Source organism: Lipomyces doorenjongii (assembly GCF_038497915.1).
Source record: "Lipomyces doorenjongii strain NRRL Y-27504 unplaced genomic scaffold V1508scaffold_24, whole genome shotgun sequence".
Classification (NCBI taxonomy): domain Eukaryota; kingdom Fungi; phylum Ascomycota; class Lipomycetes; order Lipomycetales; family Lipomycetaceae; genus Lipomyces; species Lipomyces doorenjongii.
The window spans coordinates 1-18,710 of NW_027118091.1; the positions used below are offsets into that span (position 1 = coordinate 1).

The window sequence follows — 18,710 nt, forward strand, 5'->3', positions numbered from 1 at the left end:
AGTGCGACATAATCAATCCTTGCAGAAATCTAAGCGTTTCGAGAATATACACTTCTCAGCTACATTACAGTGAACCTTGGACCTGACCTTATATACTCCCACATCGATCTTTCCTAATTAGGAAATTATCCGCCGTATCCGCCAATTTGGGACCTGGCGGATATTTATTCGACATCCATATCCGCCAACTTAAAATGCGGCGGATATTTATTCGAGGCGGATAATTTGGCGGATAGAGAATCCGCCAATATCCGCCATCCGTCACAGCCCTGTGTCCTGTACTGTGCTCTATACAGTTCCTTCGGGTTTGCTCCTTCGGATCAGATATAGAAGCCGTAAACTTCTTGGTCTCTGCTGCTGCTAGTAGCTGCCTCCACGCGAGAAACCATTGGGTTACGGTGCCCCTTCAACCGTCGTTACGAACCATCACTGGGCAGGATCGTAAGATAAGAACTCGACAGAACAGCCAATTAACCAATAATATTACACAAGAATTCTTCTATAAATACTAAGTAGTAAATAAAATAAATAAATAGCCAGCAATCATCACAATCGTAATCAATACTTGTTTAGAGTGTGATTTGCTCGCTGTATCCGTGGCTTGTTAACCCACCATATCTCATGTACATAAATTTTCTTCCTTAATCCATACATCTATAACTTTTAAAAGTTCACCATACCATAAACCGCACTAGTATATTTTCATTCGTCTTCTTTAGGCACCAACCCACTGTCTCGCCGATCTAAAAAGCCTAGTCCACGGTCCAAGCTCACCCCAGTCCTTGCTTTCTTCGACCGGATACCATGAGTTGCTCTCCTTGAAGAGGACACGCTCGGGGTGCGGCATTAGCGCGAGAACGCGACCATCAGGCGTCCGGACACCAGTAATACCTCCGGGACTGCCATTAGGATTGAACGGATATTTTTCCGTGATCTTGCCGTAGTTATCCACAAATCTCACGGCCACAAGTCCCTCCTGTGTCAATCGCTTCGCCTGTTCAACGTTCTCAAACACGGCACGACCTACCCCATGTGCGACAGCTATGGGGAATTTCGATCCACGCATGCCATGCATAAAAACCGAGGGTTCCTTTGCGTCCTCAACAATTTCGACCTCACAGACACGTCCTTCGAATTGCTCGGATGCATTGCTCTGGAACGTGGGCCAGTTCTCGGCACCGGGGATGATATCCTTAAGCTGCGTAATGAACTGGCAACCGTTGCAGACACCAAGTGCGAATGTATCTTTCCGATCATTAAAAAACCGACGGAACTCCTCACAAGCATGTTTATGCCACAGCACCGACTTAGCCCATCCAGCACCTGCGCCCAAGACGTCACCATATGAGAAGCCGCCACATGCTGCAAGACCGACGAAACTGTCTAGTGATACCCGGCCAGAGATGAGGTCAGTCATGTGCACGTCAACAGCAATGAAACCAGAAGAATGGAAGGCGTATGCCATTTCAGAATGGCCGTTAACACCTTGCTCTCGCAGGATGGCAACCTTCGGCTTGGCTATAGGCAAGTTCACAATGGATGTAGCCGGCGTCGCCTCCGCTGTATCCGCTTCAGATACTGGCTCCAGAGTGTCCTTCACGTCGAACGTCAGCCTGTAAAACAAGCCGGGGTCAAAGTTGTCGAGGATATTAGCGTACTCCTGGTCGGCCGACTTTGGATTATCGCGCAATCGCTGCATTTTGTACGATGTGAGCGACCACGCCTGTTGAAGCGCTCCTCGCGTGGATTCGAAGACATTCCTATCTGCAAAATTAATGGTAACAGCCTGGTCTTTCGATGGTCGTACGCCAGCAACAGGCGTGATGTACTGTCCGTCAATATCATTCGCTTCGAAAATTGCAATAAATCGCTCGACATCCTCTTCCTTGACCTGGAACACAGCACCAAGTTCCTCATTGAAGAGTACCGATACGACGTCTGCTCCATTATCCGGCAGGTCAATGTGAAGGCCAACCCTTCCAGCGAAGGCCATCTCCAGTAATGTAGTTAATAGACCGCCATCTGATCTGTCGTGGTACGCAAGCACAAGGTCCGGAATCTGGTGGAGTATCGACACTGTGGTGATGAAGTTCTTAAGCATCGGCATAGATTCGACTTCAGGTGCGACATTTCCCACTTTGCCGAACACTTGTGCGACAGCGGATCCACCCAGTCTGGTTTTTCCGCACGCAAGGTCGACCAGCAGCAGCTTGGTAGCACCAATACCAGGCTCCTCAACCCGTCTTAACTGCGGTGTCCACGTGTTGTGAACATTTGTAACAGCACAGAATGCTGTTACTATTAAGGACATCGGCGCGGTGACTTCTTTGGTCTCCTTCGATTTTCCACCGTTGTCTTCTTCCCACTTCATCTTCATCGACATTGAATCCTTACCGACTGGGATACTGATACCCAACTCTGGGCACATTTCAAGACCAACAGCTTGCACGGCTTCGTACAGTGCGGCACCTTCACCGTCATGCGCTGGGGACGCCATCCAGTTGGCAGACAATCGCACATGCTCCAAATCTTTTATGTCTGCCGCAATAAGATTTAATAGTGACTCGGCAACCGTCATTTGAGCAGATGCGCGTGGTGAAATCAATGCAAGTGCAGGTCGCTCTCCCATTGACAGAGCCTCACCCGTCAATACCCCTTCGCCCAGTGATGACACAGTAACACCAACATCTGCAACTGGAACCTGCCACGGTCCAACCATCTGGTCACGAGCGATGAGACCTGTGACTGTCCGGTCACCAATTGTAATAAGGAAAGACTTCGAACCAACCGAGGGTAAGTGCAATACGCGCTCGACAGCGACTTTGAGTGGCGACGCTGGGGACGCCGTGAGCTTAAAAGACTTTTCTGCTTCTGAACTGCCGCCGTTACTAAGGGAATGCGAGTGTGATCCAGTTACAGTTTGTGCGCTAATCAATGGACAACCTTTCGCATCGACAAAGCTTGCCAATGTGCTATCGAATGGAGGTAGTTTCAGATGTCGGGTGGTAGCTGTTCGCGACATCTTAGGTGGCTTTCCGAACAAAATGGACATCTCAAGATCGATGGGTGTGGTTCCCAACAACTTATCTGTGAGTACAAGTCGAAGCTCTGTAGTGGCATGGCCGACCACGGCAAATGGACATCTCTCTCGGTGTGCAATAGCTGAGAATGTCTCAAGATCTGACTTAGAGACAGCGAGGACGTACCGCTCTTGAGCCTCACAGCACCATATTTCCATAGGAGACATTCCGGGTTCTGACGACGGAATATCTCTAAGTTCGAATTGAGCACCCAGTCCATGATCATGAACCAACTCGGGAAGAGCATTTGATAAGCCACCTGCTCCGACGTCATGGATTGACTGTATAGGGTTCTGAGCGCCCAAAGCAGTGCAGGCATCGATAACCATTTGTACGCGTCGCTGCATTTCTGGATTTCCACGCTGCACAGAGGCATAATCGAGCTCGACCGAGGTATCACCCGACGCAACACTTGATGCAGCACCGCCACCGAGACCAATGAGCATTGCAGGACCACCCATGACGATCAAACAGGCACCCGGTGTGATTTGCTTGTCCTTCAGAGCATTCATTGGTCGCACGGAGCCTACTCCACCCGCAATCATTATCGGTTTGTGATATCCTCGAATCTCATGCTTTCCATTTGGGAGCGGCAGTGTCGTGGTGAGCGTTCGGAAATATCCGCTGATACATGGTCTGCCGAACTCGTTGTTAAACGATGCACCACCGATAGGAGCTTCAATCATGATATCTAATGAGGAAGCGATATGACCTGGCTTGCCAACATCAAGTTCCCAAGGTTGCCGGCATTCTGGAATCAGCAAGTCTGAAACTGTATATCCCGCAAGTCCCGCTTTGGGTCTTGATCCTCTACCGACAGCACCTTCATCACGGATCTCACCACCAGAGCCCGTGGCCGCTCCGGGAAATGGCGAGACGGCTGTAGGATGATTATGAGTTTCAACTTTGCCTAGATAATGGACTAGTTCTGCGCCCAGCAACCACTCACTAGTCGCGAGATCTGGAGCAAAGTGTGTGGCCATAGTGCCTTCCATAACAGCCGCATTGTCTGAGTATGCCGAGATCGTATAAGCACCACTGACCTTGTCGTGTGTGTTTCGTATCATCTTGAAAAGGGACAATGCTTTGGCTTCGCCATCGACCTTCCAGTCAGCATTAAAAATCTTGTGTCGGCAATGCTCTGAGTTGACCTGCGCGAACATGAACAATTCAACGTCGGTGGGATTTCGACCAGGACCTAATTGGTGGAATGCTTCGACTAAGTACGCGATTTCATCTGAGGCAAGCGCAAGACCGAATTTCCTGTTGGCCTCCTCAAGACGATCTTTTGGCGACTTTCCGAGTTGGATTTCTACTAACGGTTTTGGTGTGTGCTTCTCGAACATATCATTATAAGTGGGCGCATGATCCACAATAGCCTATTAAATGACAATAATTAGCATCCTGCAGCGATACAAATAGTATATTAATATACATACCTGAGTCATTCTGTCATAGAAACAGTCCAAGGAAACTCCCGCCTTAAGGTGCTGCATGAGCGGGAATCCTTTTCTGACAGAAACCATAATGGCTACACCTCGCTCGATACGCTCCACATCATGGACCAATCCGCAGACGTGAGCGATGTTAGTGGCCTTTGACGACCATGGCGAAATAGTTCCGACACGAGGGACCACACGAATCAGATAATTGTCAGGTTCGGCGGGCCGCGATGCATGGCTCACAACGGCGTTGACGAGCGTAGCGTAACCTGGATCACTGACGTCCGGGGCTGTATCGTAACACAAGAGCGACTCGAGAAGTGTTCGTTTCGGTGACTCGGACGCCGATTTGAGGACTTCACTTGACCGTAACGCAATGTAGTGGACGTAGATAGCACGAATGGCTGTTACAGCGGAAGAATTGACTGCGGTATTGATGTTGGAGACAAGCGCCGAGACACGGAATGTCGAATACGCTATGGGGCCTGCAAGAGTCAGCAGGCGGCTGTCTTCAGCAGATGCCGCCGCCTCTGTGGTGCAAGACACTGCATCCTCAGGCATAGTGGTCATTGAAGAGGAATTGGAGGCTATAGGGTGGGTGCTGAATGACGATGAGGTCACTATATCTGTAGAGCAGACCAGGCTAGGGACGACGGAACGCGGAACGCGGAGGGGGAAGTCGCGTTCTGTTTACGAGCACAGTAGCACTAGACACAGATAATACCAAGAGAGTGTGGACCAGGCTCGGGAAACGGAGCAGTGTTGTTGGCTGCGAGAGCGAGAGGACGGAGCGCCGGGTGTAGAAAACAATTTTATGTGTCATTCGCTGGGGCTCGCGCTGCCAGCTCAGCACGAGAACAAGGTTCAGCTTTTCGAGGGTCCGGTGCACGCTCTTTGTCAGGCGCACTCGTGTGCCCTCTTAAACTCCCAAACGATGAGCCTAGGTCATTTGTCGATGCTATGACATCTGAAATACTTATCTCTATAGGGCGTGCCCCCAAGCTGATACACTACAATATGTCAGATTATGATATGACGGTTCGAAATGTTACAATAATCCGGTTAATACAATAGTCCAGATTTATTATGCACATCTGTATAATGAACTATTATATGCTACTTTCATACATGGATAGTCTATATGATTATTTACACCAAACGTCATTGTCTATCTATACAGACGCATCAGGGAAGAACGATGTACTTCTCCAGATGCGGCGGAATTGAGCTCAAAAGGTTCTTGCTCTCAAGCCATTTCTTGCTGAAAAGCCTGTCGGCATATCGGTACGCTACAAAATCGTGAGACTCTGATATTTTTCACTCTGAAAAATCTCTGTAAAAAAGTTCTTACCTCCATCGCAGAGAAGAGTGACAATGTTCGAGCGAGGACCGAGCACCTGAGCCATTTCAAAAGCGGCCACAACATTCAGCGCAGTAGAAGCTCCGAGATACAAACCTATGAATGTTAGCTTTGCAATGGCAGTCAAATTTGCAATTGAAACGTGCCCTCCTCATCCAGAAGACGGTAGAGCATCTTGATCGTTTTCTCGTCAGAAATAGACAAGGCGTCATCGATGAGCGAAATCTCCGTAGCCAAGTTATCGGTTACACGACCTTGGCCTATACCCTCCGTGATACTTGAGCCAGATCGCTCAATGAGAGTGCCGGCGCTCTTGACGTAGCTGTAAAGAACAGAACCGGGGGGATCCGCGAGGAAGCTCTTGACGCGACCACCACTCATATCTTTAAGGTAGCGAGTAACGCCTGCAAATGATCCACCAGTCCCTGAGAATCGTTAGTGTCATATACCGCTGAAAATAAATAGGCGTACCGGTGGAGCATGTGAATCCATCAATTTTTCCTTCTGTTTGCTGCCAGATCTCAGGACCAGTGGTCTCCAAATGAGCCTGACGATTAGCGGTGTTGTCGAACTGGTTAGTCCAGATAGCGTTATCAAGAGCTTCTATTATCCCATTAGCTCACTCGTACAGATAGCCAAATCAATGCGACTAACTGACCCGCATGTCTCTTCGCCTGGTGATTATAATTCATTGGATTGTCGAAGGCAACAGCAGGCACTGGGTACACTTCGGCTCCGAGAAGTCGAAGAAGATCAATCTTTCCCTGACTTTGGGTGTTGGGCATATATATCACGCACTTGTAGCCTCTAGCACGACAAATCTGTGATTGAGTTAGTCAACTCCTACGACAGCGAACAATTTCGACATACGTGGGCTAATCCAATTCCAGTATTGCCAGCAGTACCTTCAACAACTGTACCGCCAGGTTTAAGTTGTCCTACTCAAGAATTAGAACGCGATACTAGTATAGATATACACATTACTTACCGTTCGCTTCGGCGCCTTTAATCAAAAAGAGTGCGGCACGATCTATTGACTTGTTATAATTTCTTTCTCCATGGTTCAATTGTGAGTGTGACACACCTTTAACCGATCCACCCGGGTTCATGAATTCTGCTTTGGCATAGATATTAGCACCAGTCTCCTTGCTGATTCCTTTCAAGTAAATTAGAGGCGTATTTCCAACGGCACCGTCAAAGCCATTGACGGTCAACGGCACCCAGTTATCCGGGATCTGTGTAGAGATTGGGCGCCGCGCGAACACGACTCGGCTAGCCTTCGCTGACAGCTTTAATGCACTGCGGAACATGTTGCTAATCGCCGATTCAGGGGGACAAAATAAATTTGTTGGTCGCTGCTTATTAATGACTTCGAACAGGTCTTTGCAAGCGTTCCTGTGAGCCTCGTTCTCGAGACATGCAAGCTTAGAGTCAATTTTGGGAGGAAGGACGAAAGTTTTCAGACATTGTCTGTGAATGTATCTACGACAGCGTGTAAATTAGGCCATGACCATTGTGCAGCACCATTTGTCTTCTTGCATACTTAAAACTGTTTTGTGTTCAATAGTTTTTCGCCGGTTAACGGTTTTTTCCCCTAGGGGACCTACTCAGCAATACATTCATTACTCACCCCATACTACACAGAATAAAGTTTAGTTCAGTAAGTCAAAAGTTAGAGCGCTTTACGCCATATCTATGTGTTGTCGCAAACGAATACGTAGACTGTCCAAGCCGCATGACAGCGTTGTGTGAAAACTTCGTCCCTCTCGAATCCGATTTCACAATCGTTAAGCAGCTCCTACTCGAATATCGCATTAGTCTTACTTGCTAGAACACAAAAATGAGTTTGCCACTTTTACGGCTGCCTGTTCGAGGATTTTCCGTGGCTGAAACATGTGTCTCCGCATTACGTAGAGCGATGAGGATGACTCTCGAGGATTCGCGACGTGTCCAGAATGCTGGATATCAATTGAAGAGTAAACGTATGCAAATATATACAGCTGCGTTTGTTAAAAGAGTAGGTTGAAAGTACTAACTGTATGGTATAGCCACGAAGGTGCCGATAAAGATATTCCAGCCAGGACCATCTCTCCTCCCTAAAGGCAGCGAGCCCAAACAACTTCTCGAACAAAAACTGACATCAGAGCTAGACCCGACCGGGTGGCGACGACAGTTATTTCAACGAAGCAGTCCACTCGCGCTTCGTCCGGGTGATGTTGTCAGAGTTGTGTTCAATTCCGAGACTAATCAGACGTTTGTTGGAACGATTATGGCTATACGTCGACGAGGATTAGATACAAGCGTGCGATTACGATCCGAAGTTGCGCAGTTAGGCGTCGAGATGAGCGTTAAAGTGTATAGTACGTCAGTCAAGAACTTCGAGTTTATAAGTAGAGCAGTTAAGAAAGCTAGACGTGCCAAATTGTACTACTTGCGTCCGGACGAGAAGAAGGGCAAGTAGACGATCAATTGCGACAACAATATGTGTACATAGAAATCGTGTACTACGCTAGACTTGTGGCTACTTTGTATAATAAATGCATGATCATTATGTCATAAGTTAACGAATTTATCTCAATACTATACATTCTCTCTGGTATTAAAAGTCGTGCAGGAATAAACAGCTGACCTATATCATTTCAAGATTTTTTCTGCCTCTCAAGGATGGCGATCCTATCATTCTGTCAGCATCAACTGCGTTAATACGAATCTTTTAGTTTGACCTACTACCGGGAGAATCAGATAGATTGTACAGATATCTTCCACTAGGAGTGAACCCGATGCCAGATGCTGGTGACGATGGTGAACCACGTAAAATTGCCTGCTGTGATGCGGGACTGAGCTGCTGACCCTGCTTCTGAGCCTGCGGAGTATGTGAAGAAGGTTCCTGTCTACTCTTCGCCACGGCATCCTGCATAGACTTTTTGAGCAAAGGAGATACTCGTGGAGATTCTCGCGACTGCGGGTACGTCTTTATGTACTTTGGCGGTGTCAGTGGCTTTGCGGGAGAGTTTGTCGTTACTGTTCATAAAAGTTAAGTTGAGATCTGGGCATTTGAATCAGCTTGCTTACCATTTGCGTCCAAGCCCATTAATTTCCGTTGATTTGGTGTTAGAGGGATATCTTCTAATTTATCTTTTGGTCGCAGAAGTCGAATTAATCCGTCAACTATATTCCACAGGAATAACATTTGTAATATGGCTCCTATAGGTTCATAATCAGCCTACCCAATAGAATTCAATGCAGTGTCGACAATCTCACCAATATATGTCATGTTTTTTGCAAACTTCTCATTTACGGCCCATAATTCTTGCATCAAATTCCTAGATGGCCATTGTCAGTACCTAGGTCCTGGACATTGAGTTACAGGCAACCGTCTACATACCATTTGCTCAGCCAACTAATGGCGACGGAATACACAAGCCACGCAAGCGCATTCAGAAACATTTTCCGACTCGTAGCCTGTGTAAACTCGGTCTTACTGATCCGATCATGCAACTGATCAAAAGCTGGATGCCGCCATTCGCCTTTCGGTATCTCATTCGGCGTAGCTGGTAACAATCCGGTTGGTAGTTCTGGTTTCGTCTCAGTTGCATTGTATGAGTTGTCGCGTCGCGATGATGGTGTGAGCGGCGACGAATGGTTGGCGGGTGGTGATGGTGTGTACAGTGTTTTGAACGGTGATTGTGAGTATGGAGCTGGTGTGGAGGGTGCTCCCGTCGATTGAGGATTGCCGCCTGGCGACAACATCCCTGGTGAAGACGCCATTGTAGTTTATTATATTATCGCAATGATTAGTGACTGCCGTTGAAATAATTCGCGTGAACAACAGGGACTTGAGCTTTTCGGCGGATTAGCATTGGTATTTCCGCGGCATGACACGAGACTGTTTGAGTTTGTTGACTTGGCCTTAGTTCAAAACTGAAAACCTGTTACAACGCAGTTGAAATTTTGCATCCCCGAGCGCATTTCGGGAGCCTTCGCAACAAGAAAGATCCGACTGTACTCAACAAATTCAATAGCCAGCACAGATTAACGCGACCCACGAGAACGGGAGATCGTATAGCTTTCTTTCGTGGCCTAGATTTGTTGTTTGACCGACGTCAGGGATTTAGGGAAGTGTTGTTTGGTCAGGTGTGTTCACATTACCGAGATCAAAGGATATTACTAGTCGACCAAATCGAAAATATTCAACTAATTTCCTAGCATTCAGCCAAACAAGGACTTATATCACAAAAATGAAGGTCCTAGTAGCAGCAGAAGATTCGGGAAGCCTTAAAGGTATTATTTACCAATCGCGCTGGTGCATAAGATCTCGATACTGACTTATTTTGCTTCTGCCCATTAGACATTTCCTTCCCATTCGGCACAAACACGTCTGTCCAACAGTCTACGCAACCGACAATAACAACGTTTGCATCGGCAGGCAGATCGTCGTATGTTCAGCGCATGATCATCGCTAAATTGAACACCGGAAAAGAATATGTACGTTTGTAGCGTCGCTAGATCAGCGTCTCGGTCCTTACAGAGAATGATTGACTAACGCAATCAGATTTGCATAGCGCGGAAAGGAGGGATAATACAGCTTTACGACGTCAACCCGCCGCATGCGCTCTTCGTGGAATGGAAGGACATGACGCACCCGCCTGATGATGCTTTTGTTGGACTGGAATACGTGGAGGGCAAGCTCAGCAGTTGCACCGCGACTGGAAAGTTGATTATGCGGGATTTGTATTCAATTTCTGACAGCACTAATGATTATTATACTGTTCGTGTACCTTCAAAATGGTTTGATCATACATCAATGCTAACTGTATAATTGTTGCAGCTCCTTGGAGAACCGATCAACGCATTTCGGGTACATCCTAGACAACCCAACATCATTGCATACGGCGGAAAAGAGCGTGAGCTTGAAATTAGTGTAATCGAGAACATCTGCCGTCGCGAGTCGGACTCGACCGCTGATTCGGAGTCCGACCAGTCTTCGTCCTGGTACATAGCTACGATCCCGACCGGGCGAACTCTCTCTCGACGGAAGCTATGGAAAGCTAAGAATGTCAAAAACGATGAGCTCGACCTGCGCGTACCGGTATGGATTAGTGACATAAGATTTTTGGACGTGAACAGAAACAGCGAAACCGATTTCAGGCTGGCTATCAGTACAAGGTTTGGACATGTACGACTGCCTTCACTCCAAATAATTTGAAGGACTATTCTAACACAAGTAGGTGCGTGTTTATGAAACAAAATATTCACGGAAGCCGATTGTGAATGTTGAGGTCGGGGACCACCCCCTCATCGCGCTATCTCCGTGTATAAACGACCATGAGATTATCTATTGCGACACAAACTCGACCACCGCACGTTTCAATCTCATTAACGGGCGTAAGGGTGGTCACTATTCTGGCGCGGCGGGTTCGGTACTTTGCCTCGACTCTTTTCTTCCCCAGCAAGAAGAGGCGATGATAAAGAGCAACGAAGATGTCGGGTCGTCAGTGGCCAGAGTGCCTTCCGGAGACGTGCCGTTACTGGCCACTGGAGGACTTGATCGATTCCTGCGAGTTTATAATTTACAAACACGCGAGCTTGTCGCGAAGGTTTTCGTCGGTGCAAAATTGTCAGCAGTATGCATTGTCGATGGAAATAGCACCGTGCCATCTGAGCCCGTGTCCGAGCGCGAGAGCGATGAGGAAGATGACGGGGAAGCTGTTGACGGTGACCGTGTCAAGACGGAGGGAGAGCGTAAACGGCGGAAAAGGGTGAGCACGGACGAAGCCCTAACCGATGACGTTGGCAGTAAAGACAAACGCAAGAAGCGTGTCCGATTGCACAACGAACTGGCAAGCGAGGACGATGACGATGACGATGATGCCGACGATGTGTGGAACCTGCTGGATGCAGAGGAGGAGGAGCCTCGAATTAAGAAGGAAGAAGATGAGGATAGAGTCGCGTCGTCATCGGCAGCGACTCAAAATTCTCTGCGACGACGAAAACACGGCTCAGGAGCAGCGACGTCTCGGTAATGGTTTGGCCATTCCATCTGCGGTGATGGACGCAAAAAAACTGTCTTTTGTAATTGGTCATGCGTCATGTTGGGCTTACCACAGGTGTTTGTTTGCTTTGTATTGGGTTTACTGATAATGGTTATCAAAATAATATAATTTATTCAACGTTATATGACAATGATCACTGTATATTTCGCGAGGCTGGCAGAGACTTTGCGCGAGAGCTGGTGGGATATTTGTCAGACAAGCACGTTCAATAACATAATTATATTTTATCTAACGCTAACTGCGACAGAATCCGACATATCGGACGTACCTGACGAGCAGTACAAGGAAGAAAGGGATCAACCTATGAACAAAAGAAGACAGACTTAAGAGAAGCTAATTATCCAGGTATCGTGCCAGTACGTGCAACCATCGTAATCACGTTTAAACGATAGTATTACAGCGCATTCCATGAATAAACCGATAAACACAGCGTGCGATCGAGAAGTCTACGTGAAGCGTGCTCAAAAGTCAGAGATAGCTTCACGACATCTAGAAGAGTGAAACTCTGGCGGTACACAAGTAGCCAGACTTAACAGTATCCGTGACACCGCCAGTGCATGTCAGCCAAATCCAACAATCAGGTGTAATCTATCAGCACTTTTATTCAAAACCATTCGCAGCTGAAATGACCATTGCATCGCAGACCCAAGCATGGTGCCAGGTAAACGAAGAGGCTTTTCCCAAAAAAAAACCCCTAGCACTTCCTCATCAGCAGGTGGCCGCGGGTGCGTGATCATATGACAGCTAACCTAGTCGCATTTCGGAATTTATCCGGATAAGCCTACACAAACATGAACGCACGGCGAACAACAATCTGCATGATGGCGGTCTTACTGACCCACAATTGATTGTCATCTAACCCGAGCCGCGCACAGCCACGGATTGGAAGTCTCGGTTTCGTAAGACCCTTGTGGCGGCGAGCACTGTCAGCCACGGTAGCATTGGATCGCTAACGCTGCGTTGTTGTAAGTAATTAGGTTTTTGCTCTGTCTTGCGCCATAGGGTGAGGCGGTGACAGACAGGTCGACTCGGGTTTCTTCCCATTAATGCCCATCGAACCATCGAGGCCGGTGGCGGATTACCGTGGCCGATAGGGTTACCTCTGTCCTGACCGGGCATTTCGTCGATAGAGCCCGTAAAATCAGCAGGCTTAGAAGAACCAAGCTGTGGCTGATTAAACTCAATGATTAGTATGTATTTCTGCAGACAACATCCATGTAAGGCCACGAATTGTTCCGCAAATAGCAAGTATAAGATGACTGCAGGGTTGTGGCGACCCACGGCTTCCTAGCGCGCCTGCCTACTAACTTCTTGATCGATTTACTGTCAATATTGCATTGCGCAATTCGGCGGCATATTAGCAATGACTAATTAAGATACGTCGCCGCCTTCATCATTTCACGGCTACCTCAGCCTATCGCAAAGCCATCTGCCACTGCCACTGCCTTGTAAGACGCGATGTTATAGTGAGTGAGGTCTCCAGCAGCCGTTTGGGCATAAATGTCGAACTCCGTCCAAACTTAAACGGACGTCACACGACTATCTGCAAGTCGGGTACATTGGCAATAAGAGAAGAAACTGAGAGGCTCATATGGATAATGCACAGTGCGGATAGCAAAGAGCTTGAGCACTGCTAAAACATCATATTTAATTTGCGGAGGATTTGCCACTGCATTCCATCCAGAATGTGAATCGTTAGCAGGTCTCGGCAATCTTATGCCCCATTAAGCAATATTTGTGATGCCGTCCGCACCTGATTCGTGTGTCCATTCCACAAACGTGCGGTCTCGGTATACGCCGATCTGGCAGTCGGTCAATGGATATATAAGAGACAGTATTGCGGCGCAATCATTCTAGGACTTGTACATTATTACAGTAGGAATGGTCATCAAAATTGGAGCCTGAGACGGTACGCGACGGACCCGAAGTGTGCAGTGACGCCACAAATACGCTAATCAATTAAATGTACCTGCAGGCATGCAAGCAGCAGCACCTATTTTAAGACCCTGGATTAAGACCCTAGTTGGCCGCTCAATAATGCCTTGCAACTTGCGTTATCAATTATGACCCCCCGAGTTACACGTACAGCTAACTCAAATAGGTTAACACTACAGTCAAACCCCGTTAACAAGATTCTCAATGCCCGATATGCCGATAGGTTTTGGTGTCTGAATTCAAAGATTTGGGTGCGTACTTGTTGTTCCCATAAACGTAGATACCGTAAACGATACTGCAGGCGACGTGCCGCTATCTCTAAACACTTAAAACTTATCAATTGCTGGTATTAATTGAATATCCATATTCCAAATCACAAGACTCCAAATGATATGCCAATCGGACAGGTGCGGAAAGCTTGCGAGCGTTGCATGCCGCAATGCACGCAATTTAAATGGGAAACCTGCTATCTTCGTTGCAAAGAGATGATACAAGTTACACCCTAGCAGCCCTCAGGAATTTAGACCCATCCTCTAAATCCTAAATATATTGTTCTTTAATTTTTAGCATCTTTCTTTATGATGAGATTCTATTGCTATTCACTCATTTATGTTCCCAGCTATATATCTGCCGAGAAGGACTACCGCTATCTCTGGGTTGTTCAGTCAGGATACGGTCGACAGGTTATCTCTGCAATGAAACACAGCAGCCGCATTTCAAAAATAACTCGGGTCACCGACATCAGGCAGGCCCAACCTCTCCTTGTAGTTCCCGGGTCATCGTAACAGCCACACACAGCGGAACACCGAAATTCTCTACTCCTCGGTAGGGTATGCGCCCTCCTGAGCCTCACGATATAGTACGGCCCTGGCTATCTCGGGTGATTTTGCCATAGTGACTGCCATCATGGTGAAGCACATTTGATGGCTCATAATCCTTTCCGATCCTTCCCCGGATAGATGCTACATGTTATTGTCACGACGATCCCGATTATTTAGGGTATAGTGTGTAAGGTCTCATATTCGCGATACAGACAAGCCGCCTAGCTTGCCGATTCGCGCTCGATGACTCAATAACCGTATTCTGCGCAAGATAAAAAGGAAGCTGCATTAAATGGGAACGGAGGACTAGTGCGATTCTACCAAACCAAAAAAAAGGGGAAACAAAAAATTTAGGAATGGCGAAGACAGGTCGCAAAGTTGCCAGCGGACTTGGGAGGGTAATTTTTGTATTAGCCTCGCTTTCTAGCACCCAATAACATTTGCACACGTACTCGAGTATCCGTTTATTTATTCTTTTCGGAGAAGTGTTGTCTAAGCAATAGCTCGACGAACGGTGTAACGGTCCGCGTTTGTCGCGGTTCGGTTATTTGCGGATATTGGAACAGTGGCAACATGTTTCGGGATTGGCTGACATATGGCCAAAGCCAACGCCAGATATTAGTATCATCACAGGGTATTCCGTGGGCATCCTTCGGCGGGATGATTACAAGTGGCTTGAAATAGTGGTTTCGACAGTGACAAATTCCGGTTGGCGTGCTGTACGTAGCAATGACCTACAATCGGCCGCTCGTCTCATTGATAGCTTAGTTCGCTTATTATTCGCCACCTGAACACAAACTAATCATCAAAGTCATTTTAGCAGCTTGTTTATAAAATAGTTTCCCGCATATACGCAGAGAATTACAGACGCCTCATGTCCGCATATGACATTCGATACAATCGCAGTGACAACGCAACATTGCCGTAGCAGCTCTCGTTTAATTAAGGGTCACGTAATATGACAAGTGGGAACATCACCCAACCGAGACAGTTGCATAAACTGACAATATACGATTAAGTAATTAATGTAATTTTTTGGCAGCGTACGTTTTGCCACTACGTTGATGGCGTCGCGTCAGGGACCATTGCGATTGACTAGCGACATCGTAGGATATTATTCACAGCTTGTTGAATCGACAAGGCTCGTCACTGCTTCCCATATAGCAACAGCCTCGAATGTCTAAGCGATTGAGGTTTCGCCAACATTAGAATCGAGAAAACCCTGGCGAGCCGGGATTTCCGGAACAAGGTCGCAGTTCAATTCGCCAAAATCAGAGCCCGCCTTGTGCATCTGGCGTTCAGACTATTGTCATTGAATTGTCAAGTTACGGCTCATGATTTAGTATGTAACTGACCGCAAAGCACCCTTGCTTTACTTTTAAGATGCACACAGACATGTGAGGTATGAACTCTAAATGCCGTCCAACACCCGGCACTCTTGGGAGCGTAACGGCGTTAGTCCTATTTCAGATCGCCCATGCTTAAAGTTCCAACAAGCAGCGCAATGAGAAACCCTGAGGTGTCGGGTTCGATGACTACCGCAAGTCCGTATACCCAAGCTATAATTAGGTTTCAGTCAATTCTGTGGGTGTGGACTGGGTTGAAGTAGTACTTGATTGGGCATACCCTTTGGAACTTAAACAACACGAATAGCTGGTACAACCGACAATGCGGCCAGCGGTCTGAGATCTTTTAAGGCCCAGAATTGATCCCCCTGTTACGAAGACTGCAAGACAAATTTTGTGCCCTGTTTGTATACCTTTCCGCATTTGGCACTTCTGTAAAAGATGAATGATTCTGTTGATAAATAGGGATGATTTTCAACCGTGTACAACGCGAACGGTTCGACGCAGGATAAGACGGGTCGGCTGCGGCGAAAGGGATGGTTCCAGGTACACCACCCGCTTAACTATGGCTGCGTTGCCAAAGGGTCCATACATTCAAACAGGCGACTATTGCTTCCGCTGTCACTTTGCCACGGAAATGCGTCCATTTGTACTTCGCTGTCGCTGGGTTGTCAGACTCTGACCCATCCCAGTGGAGCGAGTTCCGGAGGCAAAGACTAAGCTAGCCACTTTGCCCTAAATACGGTATTAGAGCGTGCCGTCGGAATCCGGTTGGTTGGCCTGCCAGCGGCAAGATGTTGCGTGCATCCCCAGCCGCTGACAGTGATATTCAGAGAAAGTGTCAGCCGCAGCAAAAATTGGTATTTTCTGCCGGTGTGTTCAGAGTAGTGCAGCGTCTGCAGTACAGCTTGCATTAGACTAAACCAGGCACATCCAATAAGCGTTGGTGTCTGCCCGCCCTGTGCTAGCAAAAATATTGCAGCCCTGTCCCGTTGCTCGCTAATCGGGGTTTCAAACAAGGGTCCATTGCTAGCCGCTGTTGTCTGCCCTGGATTTTCAGATACGCACCATGAGTGGGCTAACATATTATAAACCCGCGCAACCATCTTGTATAGAGCAGTGCCTACGTAAAGCAACTACCAAAATCAAATATTTACGACAACGTTGTAAATTCAAGACAGGTTGCCGGCAATGCCGCGAGGGGGCTTGCGAAAAAACCCAAGGATCATCACGCGCTGTGCGACGTCACCGCTAGACCATTTTGGGATCGTACCCAACGGTACCGTTTTTTACATTTGAGGACCCTCCCTGCCAGTCTCAAGAAGAAACACTGAAGTCCCTAATAAATTGCCCTGCACAGAATAATATGAGACTAAAAAAAACGTCATACCAGATCAGACCGCGCGACATTCTCAGAAGGTATTAGCAATGAGGAGGCAACGCCAGGGACACTCATATGTATAGTTCGTGTTCTTCAAGAACGGGTCCGTCTGAGCAGATTCTGATGTGCCCCAATCTGTGGCTCACCCTTACCCCGGTATTTTTTGGGGACCGCCTTTTAGACAATTACGACGACTGTCGTGCCCCTGGGGACCTTGGCCGGGCAAGCGTGGTACTTGTGGGATAATCGGGTCTGGTCAGCTTGTGCCACAGACATAGCTGATTTCCCGCGTATGTCGGCAGCAGCAGCCCAAGCATTTGGCTCTCCGAGTCCCCCGGGTTTAATTTCAAAAATATATTTGAGAGCGAACTGACGAAAAGGATCCCTGAAGATGGGGTAGAGACTGCCACTAAAAGTTGTGTTGTGAATGCAGCAATTATTGAGTTGTGATCTCTCGCAAGTATTAAACCATTTTCTAACATTGTCTCGCACCTTGCTTAGGGATCGACAGACTGGTGGACTGCAGGATGACCCTGCGCATGGCCTGCTCCATCTCTCGCAAACATCGAGAACCCCTCTTCCTTCCGTTCGCCTGGTCGACTTGGCGTTGGCCTGCTGGTCAAGTACCGTACCAAGTCGGCTCGCCTAAGGGTGTACGAGAACACGATCGATGTTGTCCTAGTTTGATACGTGGGCAAGAGCGTAGCAATTGGTCAATCTGATTTTGTAAATACCGAAGGTTGTTTGAACCGTTACGATCGTTGATTAATCGTACGGAACAACATGCTCGATTTATTCGATTTGCAATAAGTCATCATCTGACGGTGACAGGCCCCAATCTAGTAAAAATGCGGGGCACCACTCGCAACACAGACCATGTTAGCAATTGATAAGTACTGGGAGTCTCGGGCGCAAACCAGCGCGAGGGTCAGGGATTCGCGATGTCTGTTTTGGGCAACGTCGATTAAGGGACCGTCAGAGGCTCGCACAAGGCTCGTTTAGCGAGGGCCACTAAACACTGTACTGCTGCTCGCAGCAGTAGCGTGGCAGGTACGACCACTACGTTGGGATCGATCATGAACAGATGGGGCTTCACCCCCGCTCTCATACACCAATAATGCCCCGCACGTCGCTAATTAAACAGACTCTCTCGTATTGCCAGGGTCTCTCGCTTCTGTTCATTGCAGGACAGGGTGCTTCTTCATCGAATCATGTTTTACAAACGTTTTCTACCGCCATACAACACTGTTGGCAAGGGGTGCTAAGTCGGCAACACAGTAGGACAGCCGCCG

At 47.7% G+C, this 18,710-nt stretch overlaps 5 protein-coding genes across 5 annotated transcripts; 2 read left to right on the forward strand and 3 right to left on the reverse strand.

Moving 5' to 3' along the window:
• Window positions 1-263: 263 nt before the first annotated feature.
• V1508DRAFT_439385 (CobB/CobQ-like glutamine amidotransferase domain-containing protein) lies at window positions 264-5,311 on the reverse strand. Its single transcript, XM_066942211.1, has 2 exons — window positions 4,520-5,311; window positions 264-4,459 (listed from the first exon to the last, which is right to left on the reverse strand). The coding sequence occupies exons 1-2, from the start codon at window positions 5,090-5,092 to the stop codon at window positions 716-718; spliced, it is 4,317 nt and encodes a 1,438-aa protein (XP_066795803.1). The 5' UTR covers window positions 5,093-5,311; the 3' UTR covers window positions 264-715.
• Window positions 5,312-5,584: 273 nt separating this feature from the next.
• V1508DRAFT_417230 (tryptophan synthase beta subunit-like PLP-dependent enzyme) lies at window positions 5,585-7,452 on the reverse strand. Its single transcript, XM_066940322.1, has 8 exons — window positions 6,967-7,452; window positions 6,871-6,912; window positions 6,753-6,820; window positions 6,541-6,703; window positions 6,354-6,485; window positions 6,029-6,307; window positions 5,874-5,978; window positions 5,585-5,811 (listed from the first exon to the last, which is right to left on the reverse strand). The coding sequence occupies exons 1-8, from the start codon at window positions 7,190-7,192 to the stop codon at window positions 5,708-5,710; spliced, it is 1,119 nt and encodes a 372-aa protein (XP_066795804.1). The 5' UTR covers window positions 7,193-7,452; the 3' UTR covers window positions 5,585-5,707.
• Window positions 7,453-7,655: 203 nt separating this feature from the next.
• V1508DRAFT_439387 (mitochondrial 54S ribosomal protein bL19m) lies at window positions 7,656-8,478 on the forward strand. Its single transcript, XM_066942212.1, has 2 exons — window positions 7,656-7,864; window positions 7,931-8,478. Exons 1-2 carry the CDS (start codon window positions 7,723-7,725, stop codon window positions 8,341-8,343), a joined length of 555 nt encoding a protein of 184 aa, XP_066795805.1. The 5' UTR covers window positions 7,656-7,722; the 3' UTR covers window positions 8,344-8,478.
• On the reverse strand, window positions 8,390-9,937 carry V1508DRAFT_417238 (nuclear pore complex component-domain-containing protein). The gene is made up of 4 exons (XM_066940323.1): window positions 9,268-9,937; window positions 9,144-9,205; window positions 8,955-9,086; window positions 8,390-8,903 (listed from the first exon to the last, which is right to left on the reverse strand). Exons 1-4 carry the CDS (start codon window positions 9,648-9,650, stop codon window positions 8,596-8,598), a joined length of 885 nt encoding a protein of 294 aa, XP_066795806.1. The 5' UTR covers window positions 9,651-9,937; the 3' UTR covers window positions 8,390-8,595.
• V1508DRAFT_417243 (uncharacterized protein) lies at window positions 9,825-12,162 on the forward strand. Its single transcript, XM_066940324.1, has 5 exons — window positions 9,825-10,163; window positions 10,231-10,367; window positions 10,435-10,650; window positions 10,711-11,058; window positions 11,111-12,162. The coding sequence occupies exons 1-5, from the start codon at window positions 10,121-10,123 to the stop codon at window positions 11,903-11,905; spliced, it is 1,539 nt and encodes a 512-aa protein (XP_066795807.1). The 5' UTR covers window positions 9,825-10,120; the 3' UTR covers window positions 11,906-12,162.
• Window positions 12,163-18,710: the final 6,548 nt, after the last annotated feature.